The following is a 17,375-nucleotide window of genomic DNA, read 5'->3' on the forward strand; positions in this document are numbered from 1 at the left end:
GTCAGATACTGATGGTATAAGTCAAATGGTCAGATATTAATACAGCACACCCACTTCTGGTGGGGACCACACAGAGCCAGGAGAAGAGGCAGGAGGACTTGTTCAGACAGAAGAGGAGCAGGTAGAGAGGTAAAGAGAGAATCAGGGTTATTTCAAAGTCAGTGGGGACATTTGGAAGTTCTCTTCCACGGTAGTTGAAGGTTAGACGCCACCTGCACGTGTAGGGAGAATTCTGAAGAAATACAGATAGCCAATGCAGGACCATAGATATGAGAGGTGTCCTGGTGAAAGGAAGCAAAAGGTTTGGACATGGGAGGGAGTCTGGAGATCAAAACCTGCTTTCCCGAGGTTTCTGCCCCAAGCATATCAGGAAGCTGAGGTTACTTTACAGAAATACAAATCCTGTTGCAAAATAAGGTTAATAGAGTAATTCATTGCAGCAATAAATGTCCTCAAATGGGTATGCAGATGGCAAAGACAGCAAGGACACTGGGAGAGGAGGGACCACTTCAAGCTGACAAGCTCCAGGGGAAGAGGCTGGGGTTCAGCTCTGCCTTGAAGAATGGCCAGGACCAGGCCAGAAAACAGGTTTGGGAAGAGCATTCTCCTGTCGGCCCCACAGGCCAGAGCACTGGGGAAGGCCCAGGACACTCTCAAGAGACAGCCAGCAGTAGTGTTCCCCTCCGCTGTGGTTCAGGGAGGGACACGCAGGACCTGCTCCCGGCACAGGTCACCAGGGCACCGTGTGGTAGGGAAGTGTTTCCAAAGACTGACTGCTCCATGTTGATAAGTCTTAGTTAGGTGAGAAAGAGGTTCATTGGTCAAATCCATGAGGGAGAGGCTGGGTTAAACAAAATTAAAGGGTTTATACTGTAGGATTTCTGAGAGACTTTAACATGTGTGATAAGGGTTATGAATCTCCAAGAAAGGGAAACCACGCATCTCTGTTTCCTAAACTTACTTACTTGCCCACATTTTAAGTATCACTTGGAATTAGTGTTATAGAATACAGGTTGGAAAACTATTCCCAGTAGTGGGAAATGACTTAAGTTTTTTTGAGCAAAGAAATGGCATATACAAAGAAGTATTCTTGGGAAAATACCCTCATGTAGTGGCATGTTATGTGGATTCAAGTGGGAAGGACCAGAGGCAGGAGGACCATTCTGGACACCCCCAGCAGAGCTTTTGACTAGGTGTGACAATCCTAGGTCTTGGTCATAATGTGGAAGGAAGAAGGAAGGTACAGATGTCAGAGCTGCGAAGCTTAGGGTCATGTGTTGTGGGACTGGAGTCAGAGCCTCACCTTCAAAGCCTTTTCTCCAGGTCAAGAAGGTAGTATTGTCTTGATGGGGTGATGAAGGAGGCCACCCCAACTCCAAATTTTCAGTCACAGGTGACTAGGAAAAGAATAATGCCACTAACTAAAGTGGAGTCATGCAGAAACCTAATATTCAAGGTGAAAATGCACTTAAATTGTTGATTGACTAGGCTTGAGATGACAGGGCAAACCATTCATGTTAGCTGTAGCATTTGGAAACATATGACCGGGGTGACAAAGACTGATCAGTGTTACATAGGGAAAGTAGGTATCCTTCACTGGTGTAGGTATCATTAAGAAGGAAACACAGAATAAACAAAAAAAACAAAAGGGAAAACTCAGTATTTCAGAGATTGTAGTCTTATGGCCTTTTTTTTTTTTTTCTGGTTTCTCTGGGCTTTAATCATTTCACAGTCATCTCTTCTTTAACATAAATCTTTTGGGGGAACGACTCAAATTAGGCAATTACCACTTACAGTAACATCTGGGGCGGGAGAGCCGAAATAACTGTAATAAATAACCAGAATGAGAAAAGGGGAACACTCACATGGAGCCTACAGGAGATGAGAGCAAGAGTCATTGCGGACGGAGAAGGAGCAGTGGATATGCAAGGGCTGGGGAAGGACAGGGTGGTGTCCTGGCACCCAGGGGCCGCCAGAGTGCTGGGGGGAGGGGGGTGGCCCGCCGAGCTGTCTTGTTGCAAGAGCTGGGATTAGGTGCTCAGGGTTGACACTGCCGCCTGCGCCCCTGCTCAGTCCCTTGCAGACTGGAGGGGAGCGGCTACGTGGGGGAGGTGGGGCCAGAAGCCAGATGCTAGACTCATTAAGCAGGGTCGGTAGGAGGTGGGGACAACCGGCCAAGACCGTGAATACACATGTGCTACTGAAGCAATGTGAATCGAGGGCAGAAGTCGTGTCAAGGGGAAGAGTGGCTTCAAGTAAAGCGAATTGCTCGGATGAGACACGGCGGGCCGGGGCATGTCTGAGGTCCTGCCGTGTTAACCAGTATGTGACCTCTTGTTTGTTTGTTTTCCTGAAACCCCGTCAGCACAGATCATCCAGATCAATGGTACTTTCTCAGTGAGAGATCCTGGACCAGTGATGGGTAGGAGATTAGAGAACAAGTACTAGGGGATTGGATGTTTATCCTGAGAAAGCCTCATGTTCCCTGTGGGTGTTGGCTTCCTCACATACCTGATTGCAGAGAAACTCCCTTACACCGACCCGCCGGATTAACTGGCAGGATTACCCAGGCCAAGGCAGCTGGGGGAGCAGAAGACGGTTTTACCAAGTACATCCAAAAACCTTTCTCTCCAGCCTTCTCTTCATTGGAGTTTTTCTGTCAGTGTGTTCCTGGAGATGGACTTGGAGGCATGGGGTTTCTGTTAGAGGTGGATTGTATTACATAGTAGATCAAACTCCAGCTGCAAGTGTTAAAAAACCAAATCCATGCCAGTTGAACCAAAGGAGAAAATGCATTGGTTCGTGGGACTGAGAGATGAAGACCCTGCTGTCAGGGGCTGCTGAATACAGGGGCCCCAACAGTGGCCCCAACAGTGGCCTCAGGATCCAGTTCCCTCTCTGGGCTCTGCATCAGTTGTGCTCCGAGGTGCCGTGGTATGGCAGGACGGAGGCTAGCAGCTTCAAAGCTTACTTTCTCTTAGGTTCAAGGTCAGGATGAAGCAATAAAGTTGTCTTTTTTTTTTTTTTTTTAAAGATTTTGTTTATATTTGACAGAGAGATCACAAGCAGGCAGAAAGGCAGAGGGAGAGGGAGCAGCAGACTCCCTGCTGAGCAGAGAGCCCGATGCAGGGCTCGATCCCAGGACCCTGGGATCATGACCTGAGCCGAAGACAGAGGCTTTAACCCACCGAGTCACCCAGGTGCCCTAATAAAGTTGTCTTTTACTGCAATCCCAGGAAAGCTCTCAGTGGGTCTCACGGGTTCCGTTGGACCATGTGACTATCCCTGAACCGATCCCTGTTGCCAGGGCAATACAACAGCTGATTGACTGGGGTGCCCCCCACTCCCCACTGCAGATTCCAAGGACTGACACATGGAAAGGGACGAATCTCCAAAGAAAAATTATTATTCCCAGAAGGCGGGCAGGAAAACAGAACTCATCCTGAAGTCCCTTACTTTTTCTTCCCCAAGAAAATTATTTCCTCTGAATTCAGGAGCAGTGAAAGACAAGAACTAGCTGCTTCTCATTAAATTACAATCCTTATAATGCCCAGAATGTAACAGAAATTCAGAAAATGCTTTTTATTTATGCTGATCACAGGGTTCGTAGATTGAGGTGACTTCTGTGTTTGACTAACTCATATAAGAATGTTAGAAATGATTCATATCTCATTTCGAAAATCATAATTTCGGTATGTGTTAATTTTGTTTTTGTCATATACAAATGCCACTTGATTACTGTTGCTCATGAAGTTATTTGAGTACCGCATACTGTGTAATATGCCTGAAAAGCAAAGTAACGATATGACTTAGATCTGCAAAATGGTTCTGGGCGGGTTCAGTGGGCACTTGGAAGCTTCGTTTGGGCACCGTAGCGGAAATACCATTACGTGAAAATGGCCCTTGGCTGTCACGAAGTCTGCAGTTCAGCATGGTCTGTGCTTATCTGGCTATTCCTGTCATTATTCTCAGGTCTGCAATAAAATCATCTTTCTAATGAGCTTTGTGGGCAACTGTGGAACATTCACCAGAGGCTACCGAGCCATGGTTCTGGATGTTGAGTTCCTTTACCATTTGTTGTATCTACTGATCTGCGCCATGGGCCTCTTCGTCCACGAGTTCTTCTACAGTCTGCTGGTGAGTTCCTGGTACGGAAAGATTTTACATGTTGAAAACGAGGAGTGTCCCGTGTCTCTCTTCACAGACCCCTCCTTTTAATGGTGATTGGTGTGTCTGGTCTAAGAAGGTCAGGTGCATCATTTCTGAGATCTAGAGAAGGAAGCCCCCCAGGGAGCAGGGCAGCTGGTAGAAGATCAGCTGGTGTGTGCTTGCGTCCACATTGGACCTTTTACTTTCCAGTGGTAGACAGCACCTGCGGTCTGGATCAAGGGAAGCGTCCTCCACATGCATCTTTGCTTTCCTTGCTTTCTTGGACTCAGCCAGCGCTTACCAAGGAGAATGTTTTTGAGACTGTCATCTGACAGTTCTCATGGGATCTGCTTCCCAGGGAGAACATTTAGTGACGAAGTAAGAGGAGGAGCTATTTTCAAAGTCCCAAGATCCGGGACAGTGACCTCAATAGATTTATTGGTCCGGGACACCTTTTCCCTGGAAGTTATTTTGTTCCATTCTCAGTCAAGTGATTAATGTCTTGATAGTCTATAAAATGAGTTGGTTCAGTCACCTTCTTCCGAGCAGGTTTTTAAATTATAGACTAAATAGCTACTTATTTTCCCATCATTAGGGGGAGTCTAGACCTGCAGAGTTGTAGATAAGAAACCTTTGCCTTGTACCTACATCAAATGACAGGAAGCATGAAACTGACCTGTCTGCAAGCAAAAGGATCCATAACCAGACCAGAAGAATTAAAATGTGAGGATAAAAAATGATCCAAGCCTATGTGTTGACTTAAAGTGAGGGACTTATTTGCGAAGGATAGAGCGAGGAAAACTCTCCTGAGAGGTATCCTCCATGTCACCTCTGGACCGGTGACACACTGGTTCTGTGCCTCAGTTTCCCCATGTGCAAAATGAGAACAAGCTGTCCCCCTTCCAGGGCTGCCACAGGGATTATCTGCAGCCGTGCACATCAGGGCCTTAGAATAGCACTACCACACAAGAAATGCTTAGCAATTCCAGCTATTATTACTGTCTTTGTCATCGCTTACTTCCTCTGCCATCCAAAACACCATCAAGAATTCACCATTCAGGTCATCAGGATTAGCTCATTCCATTAGTGGTAGATGTTGGCAGGCTGAAGGAAATGGATTGTTTTGCCTCATTTTAAAATAGGTCTGGCTATAGTTTGAGGTTTTAGGCAGAGAGGTCTCTGGATGTACTTTAGATTGCCATTATTTGGCCTATTTTGGTCACTCTGTATCAGAAATCTTGAGAGCTCCCTATATACCTCTGAGCCTTTCTGTCTCCTACAATAATGCCCCTGGATAAGGATCGGGGTGTGGAGTCAGGGAGCCCCGGGTGCTCCCAGGCAAGGAGGCAGAGCTCAGGAGGAGGTCTCCCACATCCCTGCTGATGGATCTCTCCCAAGACACAGGAGATTCTTCCTCAGACAGCGCCATCTCTTCCTGGGAGGGTTTGACTTCGCCTACCTTCTGCATCCCTTTGGCTTCATTTCCCTGCCTGCACCTTCAAGTCCTCTGCCTTTGGTCTTTGTGATGCGGGTTGGTACCCGAGCTAGATGCAGGGCTGTTGTAGTGAGACAAACCAGTATCCTCTCTGCCCTTACAGGCTCATGGTCTACAAGATCATCGTTACCGCCATTTAGGGAATGTTCCCCCATGTGCCCTTTTTATACAGTCTCTCACCATGACTTCTGAGACAATGTCTGCAAGTGACAGATGGTGAAACAGGCTTGGTGAGGTTAGGTAACTTGCCCAGAGTCACCTACTAAGTGCCAGAGACCAGAGAGGAGCTGAGCTCTGGTGACTGCCAAGTCAGCTTGTGAGCCCAGCCCTGAACTGCCTTTCATCTGAGCTCGTGAAAAAGTCCCTGCTTTGGTGCGGCTGGTATTTCCCAGGGCAGTTCACATTCTTGCTTTCACGTTTCTCCTCCGTCACAGAAGCAGTACCCTGAGCTGTCGGTGCCACCTGGGCTCAGCTCGCTTTCAGAGAACTCACCAGGTTCAGACTAAACAGTGGCTGGATGCCCCTCCTGTGTGCTTCTGACCCGTGACTTGTGGTCTCTGGTGACATGCTACTTTTGGTATCAAAAGTAGTGTTTAACATGTTTACCGAGAATCACAGACAAAGGACTAAAACCTGTGACAGAAGGGAATTGGAGGGGCTCCTGGGTGGCTCAGTGGGTTAAGCCGCTGCCTTTAGCTCAGGTCATGATCTCAGGGTCCTGGGATCGAGCCCCGCATCGGGCTCTCTGCTCAGCAGGGAGCCTGCTTCCTCCTCTCTCTGCCTGCCTCTCTGCCTGCTTGTCATCTCTCTCTGTCAAATAAATAAATAAAATCTTTAAAAAAAAAAAAAAAGAAGGGAATTGGAGAGTTAACTCCAGCAGGGAAAAGCCACATATCCCGGGGTTATGAAAGCCCCTGCCAGCAGACCAGAAAAGGACAGTGGGGGCCCAGACTGGCTGAACCTGGTCTCGAGCCTGCGTCCAAATGTGTCCTTAGAAAACGTTAACAGCCCGAGATGAAAATGTGTCAAGTTCACGGATGGGCAGGTAACAGGAGGAGAAATCCATATGGTCAGTAAACATGGAAGAATGTCCAACCTCACTGCTAAACACAGACGTGCTAATTGAAACAACAGTGTGATCCCAAGCTGTACCTGTGATGTTTGGAAAGGTTCAAAGGGCTAAGCATGTTCAGGTCTTACGACCGCGTGCTCTAGTTTGTGGCCCCCATCCCCCATCCCCTGACAGTGTGGATCAGTACAGCCTTTCTGGAAAGCGATGGGGCGATGTGTTTCTGTTGCAACATTTGACCCAATAATTCCATTTCTGGAAATTCTCCAAGAAGAAATAACCAGATAAGTATGTATAGAGACAAGGGGCAAGGTGTTTATCACAGCATTATTTTTAATGGCGTGCAATTGGAAACATCTTGACTGTTGTAAAAAAAAAAAAAAAGTAAATATTTTGGCTAAGTAAACTGAGGTTTTTTTCTGTACAGGGACATTCTAGGTGATCATTTCTGACACAGAAATTTTCATGATTGCTTGATGAAAGGGACTGACCAAATGCCAGGATTGTGGTATATTGTATCTATTACATTTTTCCAGTATAGCCCTTGCAGAAGAAATAACTCAAGTAGATGGTGGGGTTATTGGTGATTTTGGTTTTTCTTTGTGCTTTTTTGTGTTTTCAAAGTTTTCTCCATTGAACGTGTGTAACTTTCCAATTAGAAGAAAGTTTTTCCTTTATAAAACAATGCTTGTCCATTATCTTCAAGTCAGAAATCACAGATGAGTGAAAAAAGCAATCACTTGCCATCTCAATGACTTGGTGGCTACAGAATCTTACAGGTCCTCCCCCAGAACACAAGTGTCATTTGTTTATTGTCAGAAGTTGCTCTCACTTGCTGCTTCATGGTAGGCTGCTGGAAAATATTTAACCAACTGCAACAGCAACATAAGCCTTTTGTACTGTTATACTGACCAAACGCCTCTTTCTTGCTTCCTTCCCTTCGAGTCTCCTATTATACCCAGTGCCCTGGCCAAGGAAGGTCTCAGGACACAGATTGGCCTTATGGAGGCAGAAGAGGTAATTGACCAGAAAATGAACTCAGATGTAAAAGTATAAATTGGAAGGGACTTGGACACCAGCTAGTTCAGAGAGGTTACATGGTTTGATCTACATGTGACTACAAATTAAAAGCAGAGTCAGGATTCAAACCCTTGTCCCCTGACTCACTTGTCTGTGCACTCATGCCCCAAAGCCATGTGGAAGCAGAACTTCAGAAGAGTCGGTGTCAGCACAGAGGCCAAACTAGAACCCTGCTCCAAGAAAAAGCCCACAGAACTCTCCTCCGGCTCTGTACTCTTCCCACAGCCAAATACCTGAGAAAACTAGCCATCTGTATCGCATTCCTAGAAGTACTTACAGGCCAACTTCTTGCAAAGAGCAAGTAGTCTCTTAGTAGAGGGCGAGCCTAGACTGTGAGCCCACAGAGCTCGCAAGGGGGCTCTGCACCCCACCCTCCACATTAGGGAGATGGGAAGGGCTTAGGCTCCCCGGTGTGTTACTACCACCAGGGTCCCTGCCATAAGCTGTGTGACCTGGGCCCAGTCCCTCCGTCAGGAAATAATCATTACTATTTATTGTGTGCACACAGCACGTACATGCGGCTGTCCGCAATCTCCCGGACACGGTATCCATTATGTAGCTGTTGTTCACAGCAGCTCCCTGTCCTCCCTTCTGTAGATGAGGAAACAGAGGCTCAGGGGGAAGGAGCGAGAACCCAGCTCACCGTCCTGATGTCCTGTGCTTGAGCTAAGGCTGCATCTCACACTCCAGAGTCCCTGCTACCTCCTGCTGCCTGCTGGACGGAGCCTTCCCTGCGGGACTCCAAACTCCCTGAGGACAAGGGCCAGGGTTGTCCAATCCTGTATCCGGAGTGGCTGGCCCTTAGCAGAAACTCAGCTACTACTGCCTATGCGGACACATGCCAGGACCCTCATCCTTTGCTCTCCTTTGCCTTCTGAAGCTCGCTGAACTACCCTGTACTTTCTCCATCCCCAGGACCTCGCAGCTCTCTGAGTCCCACCGGAAATTACTGCTGCCTCTGCCCACCTTTTCTATGCTAATGTTCCCCATCTCAGTTTTCAGGAAGAAAAGCAAGTATAAAGTGTTAAGATAGTAGAATGCTTTTGTGTTTGTTTCTAAAAGGGTAAATTCTCTATAAATCGAGTTTTCATTATGAGATTTTTGTGTACATCTAACATAGAGGCTTATTAAAACTGTCCCATTGTCTTCTCTTTGTTCATTTTTAAAGCTTTTTGATTTGGTATACAGAGAAGAGACTCTGCTTAATGTCATTAAAAGTGTCACTCGCAATGGACGGTCCATCATCTTGACAGCAGTTCTGGCTTTGATCCTGGTTTACCTATTCTCAATAGTGGGCTATCTTTTCTTCAAAGATGATTTTATCTTGGAAGTAGATAGGTTGCCCAATGAAACCGCTCTTCCAGGTGAGTTTGAGATCTTCCAATCTTTTTAATGTTAAGAGAACAGTTCTTGCTCCTAGGTGAACAAAAGAGAACGATGACTTTAGCAATGTAGGTTTCTCCCTGGCACTCAGACGATGAATTCTGATTCCAGGGCTTGGTTCTCGCTTTATTCCAAGGGTGTGGTATGGTATGTGTGATACAAGTGTAAGGGTCCAGAGCCTACATTTAACTTACTCACTAAAGTCATATTTTAAACTAATGCAACTCATTTAAAAGGAATTGGACCCTGTGTATTGAAAGCATAGGGGGATGCCTCCCTCTGGCTTGGTAAAGCTCCTTCTAGGAATTTATCCTTAAAGGAAAAACCTGCTGCCTATTTGTGTGGAAACAGATGTATATGGAAGAATTTCCGCTGCAGCGTGAAAGTGGAAGCAGTGTAAATGTAGGATGTTCCATTAGGTTATGGTCCTGTGGGGGGCATCCCCGTGCAGACAGGGCCCATCTCTGTAAACCTTCAAGCTGTGGTGGGAAATTGCAGTAATAACTATAATAGGATCCACATATTTTTTTAAAAGATGAAAAAGCTCATATATGTCTTTTAAAATACGGAAGAATATTACCTCCCCCCAGCAATGGTTATCTCTAGGGTTTTTTTGTTTTTGTTGTTGTTGTTGTGGGTTTTTTTGTTTGTTTTTTGTCTTTTTTTATGATATATAAATTTGACAATGAGCTTACATTATTTTTATAGAGAGCAAACAGAACTCATTTCCACTTTTGAAAATGAAATAAAATGATCATATACTTGAGTGATACCCAAGTATACCTTGTCTCAATTAAAATAGTTGAACACCATTAAATAAAAGGTTACTGGGTTGTTTTGTTTTGTTTTGTTTTTTAATCAGGGAGCCAGAGGCCCCGAGTCTAAGGAATAAACTTGAATTACTATCACTGGCTAAGCCAGGCAGCCTTGTTCTCCCAAATACTTCATTCTTGGCATGTAACTCCAGCTTCCAAGTTGACTCTAAGTGAAATTTGCTGCCAACCATCTTAGGGTTCCGAACTAAACTGGTCTGGACCTTAGATTTTCGCTCCTGCTCACTGATGCTTTTTGTGCAGACTTGGTGTAAATCTTGCTGGAGTCTGTACATACAGTAGTATTTGTCGAAGAGTTTCAGCTGTGTGTCTTTAAAGTTGGAGAGGTGCTATTTAAGTGCGATATTTCTAGTAAGCCTACAGGAATTGACATTTCTGGCTCCTTTCCCATCCAGATCACCAAATGAAAGTGTAAATTGCATCTCTGCCTTGAATTTATATGCAGGAATGTAGGGTGTTATTTATGTAAAGAATTGTTTAATCAGCCGTGAATTGGGGACTTCAAACATTTTAACCATATGCTGCCAGATTGTTCATCATAAAATTTCCTCTCTTTCCCAGAAGCCGGAGAGAGTTTGGCAAGCGAGTTCCTATACTCTGACGTGTGTAGGGTGGAGACTGGGGAAAACTGCTCCTCTCCAGCACCCAAAGAAGGTAGGACCTTGTAGGCTTAAGCCCCATGTTAGTGTTAGGCTTCTCTAGAAGCTGAGATGGCTTACATGATATTGGAAACAGATTTACTCTTCAGAAGCAAGGCTAGTAGGAGAGGGGAAAGGCTGGGAAAGAGGAGGGAGATAAAAGGAAAAGAAGGCTATGTGGGAAGAAAATACCCGCTTGGTTGATTCGACCGCTATTTACTAGGTGCCCCTATTTGCCAGGGACTGTGTTGTATTCTAAGATACAACATTATCGGGGAGGGAGTCAGCAGGCAGGCACGTAGGGGATTATTAGACAGTATGCGAAATGCTAGGAATAAGGAGGGAATACAGAAATAGGCACCTGGCCTAATACTGGAGTAAGAGTATCACCAAGGAGGTGGTAGTTAAACTAAAATAGTAGAATCTTGGACATTGGAGGAGGGTTGGGTGTTCCAGTTAGAGGGAATAAGATGTTCAAAGCCTTGGAAGTAGAACATAGTGTGTTGAAGGAGAAAATGATCATGAGAATAGTAGTAGCGAGAAATGAAGCCAGAGAGGTCAACAAAAGGCTAGATCACGAAGAATCTTACATGTTAGGCTGAGGAGGTTAAACATTACCCAAAGAATGAATTGAAGTTGATGGGGGAGGGGCACCTGGGTGGCTCAGTGGGTTAAAGCCTCTGCCTTAGGCTTGGGTCATGATCCCAGGGTCCTGGGATGGAGCCCCACATTGGGCTCTCTGCTCAGCAGGGAGCCTGCTTCCTTCCTTTCTCTCTCTCTGCCTGCCTCTCTGCCTACTTGTGATCTCTGACTGTCAAATAAATAAATAAAATCTTTAAAAAAAAAGTTGAGGGGGGAGTGGGTGAGCGATACGATAAGATCTGTTTTAGCAAGACCATTCTGCCTGCAGTTGCCGAAAAGAACAAGATAGGCAGCAAGACATGGTTCTTCCTCCAAAAATTATTAGGAATGGACAGTGTCTAATACAAAGCTATTCAACCAGGGGACCTGCTGTAAAATGTGGCTGGATTTAGCCAGTGAGGAGCCTGGGTGCTGTGGGATTACCCTCAGCTGAGAGATGAGATACTCATGACTCACGGTATTAAGCAACTCAGCTAAGGTCCAGTGCCTGCTCAGAGCTGGGACTGGAGTTTAAATCTGAAAAGGATAGGGATTCTCTTGGATTTAATATAGGGAAAGGCAATTCTGACTTGGCTTGAGAAACTAGCAAGAGTTGGGTGAGGAAAACCGAATTGTCCCAGGTAACATCACCTTTTTGAAAGAAATTATGTGACACTTGGTTCCTTAGTTTTAACAGTTCTGTCTTGTTCCTGCGTGTAGCTGGGGAGCTGGCACGCAGGGAACGCCGTCTCGGAACCATGGTCGCTCTTTGCCCACACGTAAATCTGTTGTTACTCACCGTGTTCACAGAGCTGGTCCTTGCAGAAGAGACAGAGCAAGACAAAGAGCACACGTGTGAGACGCTGCTGATGTGCATCGTCACAGTGCTGAGTCACGGGCTGAGGAGCGGGGGCGGAGTAGGAGACGTGCTCAGGAAGCCATCCAAAGAGGTAGCTGGATCCGAGGGGAAGGGACAGCAGAGGGGGCGGGGCGGGCGGCCAGAGCCCGAGGCAGAGAGCACGTGTGGAAACCCAGGACAGCAGAGCTGGCACCCTGAGGCTCCTTCCTTCCCCTGACCTCCTGGAACGGGCAAGCTCCCTGGCATCTAAGGGGCCCGGGGGGGGGGGGGGGAGGGGTGTCTTCCATTCTCTGCTTGGTGCATGGAAATGCTTGTTGCCCACCCCCAGCCGGGTCCGGCCTTCGTGGATACACGTCCAAGACCCCTTAGATGCCAGGGAGTGGCTCTCAGGCACACACCACGCGACACCAGCAGAACCAACCTTTGGTACAAAGGGTGTGAAAAGAGACAGGTGTTGCCCAGTTGAACTTGTGACAGAGCAGACCCATGGGGTGTGGGTGAGCCACGAAGGTTGGGCCCATTGAGGCCTTTTCCCTCCTTCCCTGCGCCCTGCAGACCAAAGTTTACCTGTGGGGTGACCTCACTGATAGAGACACCTCTTTTCTAGGAGCCCCTCTTTGCCGCGAGAGTTATCTATGACCTCTTGTTCTTCTTCATGGTCATCATCATCGTCCTTAATCTGATTTTTGGGGTCATCATTGACACCTTTGCTGACCTGAGGAGCGAGAAGCAGAAGAAGGAGGAGATCTTAAAGACCACGTGCTTTATCTGCGGTGAGTGTGGTGGCCCGGCTGTCGCAGGAAAGCCCGGCCCCACGGACTGGAGGGGTGGTATGCAGGCCTTGGGCAGCGAGGGAGGTGCTGCCGCCTCCTCAGGCCACTGGGCCCCTGGTGCTGGGGGGCCGCTCCCCAGCCTCCCTTCTGCTGGGGGGTGTTGGCAGCTGAGGGACCTGGAGCCACAGTTCCTGGGGCCAGTGTGTCTGCAGGATTGAAGGTTCCCGTGGCAGATATACAAGCGCACATGGTTTGAAATGAATGTGTCTGGGGGACTTTCGTCTTTGGAGGCTGCAGAGCATCTCTTGGTCCCCTGCTAAGTAACTAGACTCGAGATCTTTCATCAGAGCCAGGCTGTGGAGGTCTCCGCTGCAAATGGTATCGGGCATCAGACGAAAGAATATTCCTTGCCTGGAGTGTGGTGACTGTGCTCAGAGCCTGGGCTCAGGACTCAGACCTGGGTTCTGAGTAAGTCTCTGCTGCTTATGGGTCACATAATCTTGGTAGTCGCTTCATTCTCTGGACTTTGATTTTCCATCTGTAAAATAGGTATAATAGTATGTCCTTCCAGGCATTATCGTGGGGCTTAGAGAGCTAGTCCATGCAGCACTCCTAGCACAGACCCCGCACATTGTAGCCGCTCTGTGGTGAGTGGTAGAGGGTGCATGGGGTGCCCAAGAAACCATCGTCAGTACAGCCACAGGAGGTACGTGGAAATGGAAACCAACCACGTGGGAATGTGGTAACTGAGTGCTCATTTCACAATTATTCCTAATATGGTTATTGTGAATATAGAAATTTCCTGCTGGTACATCTACTCCACAAAGAAATGAGCATTTTCCATTTAAAAACTAAAATCTGCTTTTTGCCCCCTTAAAACCACTTCAGGCCTTTTGTTTTGAAACAATTCTGGAGTTACAGAAAAATGATAAGAACAATACAAAAAATGTCTGCTCTTCATCCAGAGTCCCCAAATACTCTCTCAAATATCTCTTCCTTCACTGGCTTGTTCACATACACAGTTTTTTGAACAGTCTGAGATCCACTGGCATGATCTCCTTGATTCCTAAATATTTCTATGTATATCTCGTAAACAAGAAGCTTCTCTCACACATATGCAGTATAGTCACCAAGATGAGGGAATTAGCAAAGAGGTCACTCTGCCACTCTGCAGACCCTGTTCCTATCACCCTTGATCCCAGTAATGCCCTTTATCGCCAGTGGAAGCCCAAGTCATAGAGCATTCTGTTGTCATGGCTCTTGAGCCTCGGTTGACATTTTTAAAGAGTTCAGTCAATGTCTTGTGGGTTCGGTTTCTCTGATGTTTTCTCATGGTAGAATTGGGGTTATGCATTTTTTGTAGGAACATCAAAGAAGTGTTTACTCTCAGGGCATCATTTCAGGAGGCATGTGATGCCTGTCCCTCCTCTAACCGGTGATATTAACTCTAGTCACTTGAGTTAAGGTGGAAATTGCCAGGTTTCTCCACTAAAGCTTAGGGTTTTTCCTCTTTGTAGTTGGGAATCATTTTATAAGGAGATATTCTGAGACCATGTAAACATCCCATTATTCTTCAAATTAAACATTAATCTGCTAGCTTTAACGCCCACTGGCTCTTTTACTATGATGGCTGCCCAGTGATGATTTTCTTACTTTATGATTTCTACATTTGTTAACTGGCTTTTTAAGAAAGAACTTTCTCTTCTCGTGTAGGTGTATTAATACTTTTGTATTTATGACAACATGGATTCCTGTATTTTTATTTAATCCAGTGGGTTATAATCCTTTAATGTCATTATTTGTTCGGATGCTCAGAATGCCCCAGAAGTGTCCTTCCCTTCAGGCTGGTTTCTGTTTTGTCATGTCACCCCAATTTTTTATATACTTCCTTCCTTTCTTAGTGCTGTGAGATATTCCAGGCTCAAGCTGAGCTTGTAACTCCCTGATCCAGCCCTGGCATCGCCCATTTTTCCACAAAGCCCTGATTCTTTCTAATGAAGAAGGGCATTTGGAAGCTGTGATCTGGGGACGGGGTGTGTGCATTCGTGCTGCCGGGTGCCTGCTCCCAGGGCTTATGAGGACACAGAAGGAGAGTAGACATGTACCTGCACACTCGGCGGGGTTTGTGTGCACATAATCACATGCCACACACTTCTGCACTGAATTTTACGTACATGTGAAAAAGGATGAATTCATACCCATATCTCTTATTCCATTTCACCATTGCAGTGTTTCTCTTTGTCCCTTTCCATATTTGAGCTCTCTTCTTTGACAGTGAGAAGTGTGGCTCCTGTTACACATCATGTATTTCCTTGCTCCATCCAGGAATCCACAGAAACTGGCTTTACGATGGCTTGCCCAGACCTCTGCAAAATACTAACTTACCATCTAAAGTTCAAAATGTGTTTAAAGTTCACCCCTCTGCCACCCCCCCACCCTGTTCCCTGACAAGGCCACTAGGGCACGTGGAAACTAAACAGTGACGGGGAGGGAGCCCAGGTGGGCTGCAGACCCAGGTCCATCTCCCCTGCACTCTGGGTTTCCCTTCAGGGATGTAAAAGGGACTGCGTGGAGGCGGCTACGGAATCCAGCTCTGCACAAAGAGGGGACTAGAGCCGCAGCCTCCCCTGCGGGCGGTCATCTCCCAGGGTTTGCCGCTCTGTGTGGCTGCTCACTTAGGGCCGGCGGTTTTCTGTCTCTCCGTAGGCTTGGAGAGAGACAAGTTCGACAACAAGACTGTCACCTTTGAAGAGCACATCAAGGAAGAACACAACATGTGGCACTACCTGTGCTTCATCGTGCTGGTGAAAGTGAAGGACTCCACGGAGTACACCGGGCCCGAGAGCTACGTGGCGGAAATGATCAAGGTGAGCAGGAAGCTCCTGGAGGCAGCTCGCGCTGGGGCTGGGCCTGCAGCACGGGGCAGGAGCCAGCGAGCCAGTCGCACAGCAGAGCAAGAACATCTAACGTGTCCTGGGCTACCGAGCTCTTAGACTGGGTGAGGTATTAGACGCTAGAACGTTGTGTGCATCCTTTCAAGTGAACTGCAGAGGCACCAAACAGGTGGTATCATTCCCCTTTTAAAGGAGGAATAGTGAGGCTCCAGGAGATTCGCCCACGGCCACCTAACTGGGGCTGGGCTGTAACCTGGATCTAACCCCACAACCCGCTTTCCCATCTCTACCTACTCAGCCTCTTTTTTTTTTTTTTTCTAATGGAGCCTTTTGTTTTTTTCTCTTTAAATAAGACCTGGTCCCTAAGAGAGAACGTTAAACGATGATCAGTTGGTGGAATGTGTTGAGCCTGGTTTATTTGCTCATTTGTTGGGCCTCGGCCTAGCCTTTCTGGGAGATGGTTTGCTAATCATTAGGAAGGGATCATATGATAGAGCAATTGGAGTCCCAAATTAATCTTGCTGATGGGGAGCGTGACCGCCGTGTCCTGGGAAGAGGGGAAGCTGCCCCAGGTTTCCAGAGTACTCTTCTCAGTCAGGACTTTGCAGAGGCACCAGACGTGGGCCGTGGGAGTCCCAGGCCAGCTGTCCTTTCATACCTGTGGTTTCTGGACTTCATTAAAATGTTCAGCAGCGTTGGTAACGTGAGGAGGCATCAGCTGTGAAGGGTAGGGAGCCTCTGTGATTTACACGAGCTCGCTTTGGGGAGAGGGGGCCGTTCACTCTTAAGAGAGACGACGCAATTCACGGACTCTCCTTCCAGTTGCCAAGGACTTAAGCACTCAGCCTGATAATGAGTTATCCTAAACAAACCCTTCTGTGTTTTTTATGCAGATGTGATTTTAGAGCTTTTAATATAAAGAAATCTCAGGTGACGTCTGTTCCTGTAAATATCATCATTCATATGCAGCAGACGTAGGCAGGCTTTTAGCTTTATTGCTGGCAAACCACCGGTCACGTGGCGATATTCTTGAGGGCAAGTTCGACAAGACTGTCGCCGCCCATATAACACCAGCTCAGAGGTTCTGGAGGGCTTTCTGGCAATTCCATGCCATCTGTACCCTTGAGGTCCTTAACGTCGAATTCCGTGCTTCTCAAATGTTAATGTACATTGAACTCACCTGGACAGGCAGGGAGTTGGGATTCAGATTCAGCAGGCACCGTCAGGACTTGGACACCGCAGCTGCTGGCTGCCGGGTCATGCTTGGAGCAGTAGTGAGCAGCCAGCAGAAGGGACAAAACAATGCGACTGAAGAAATGAGCCTTTGGACTGGTAATGTGAGTGCTGAGGAGAGGGATTCCTAATAACATCTAGGTGTTGAGCACTCTATGGCTTACAAAACTTTCACATCTAGAACTGTGTGATAAAATTACCCTCGGTGGGGAACCATTCAGAGAAAACTTTGAGGGTAAAGAGAAATGGATGAGGTTTTACAGTAGAGATGACTTTTAAAGAGGTTTTGAAAGAGAGACGGGGTCATAGATGAGCAAAAGGAGAAGAGGGAAAAAATCAACAGAAGGA

At 46.9% G+C, this 17,375-nt stretch overlaps 1 protein-coding gene across 6 annotated transcripts in view; it reads left to right on the top strand.

Annotated features, from left to right (window-relative positions):
* Window positions 1–17,375, top strand: part of ITPR1 (inositol 1,4,5-trisphosphate receptor type 1) — a 326,972-nt gene that overhangs the window by 284,226 nt on the left and 25,371 nt on the right. For all 6 annotated transcript variants that reach the window (XM_059161557.1, XM_059161558.1, XM_059161559.1 and 3 more), the window contains 6 exons: window positions 3,973–4,137; window positions 8,962–9,157; window positions 10,571–10,663; window positions 12,079–12,218; window positions 12,735–12,900; window positions 15,607–15,767. In XM_059161557.1, coding sequence (XP_059017540.1) covers window positions 3,973–4,137; window positions 8,962–9,157; window positions 10,571–10,663; window positions 12,079–12,218; window positions 12,735–12,900; window positions 15,607–15,767 — 921 coding nt within the window. The remainder of the gene's footprint in view (window positions 1–3,972; window positions 4,138–8,961; window positions 9,158–10,570; window positions 10,664–12,078; window positions 12,219–12,734; window positions 12,901–15,606; window positions 15,768–17,375) is intronic.

The sequence above is a fragment of the Mustela lutreola genome, chromosome 2 (assembly GCF_030435805.1).
Source record: "Mustela lutreola isolate mMusLut2 chromosome 2, mMusLut2.pri, whole genome shotgun sequence".
Lineage (NCBI taxonomy): Eukaryota > Metazoa > Chordata > Mammalia > Carnivora > Mustelidae > Mustela > Mustela lutreola.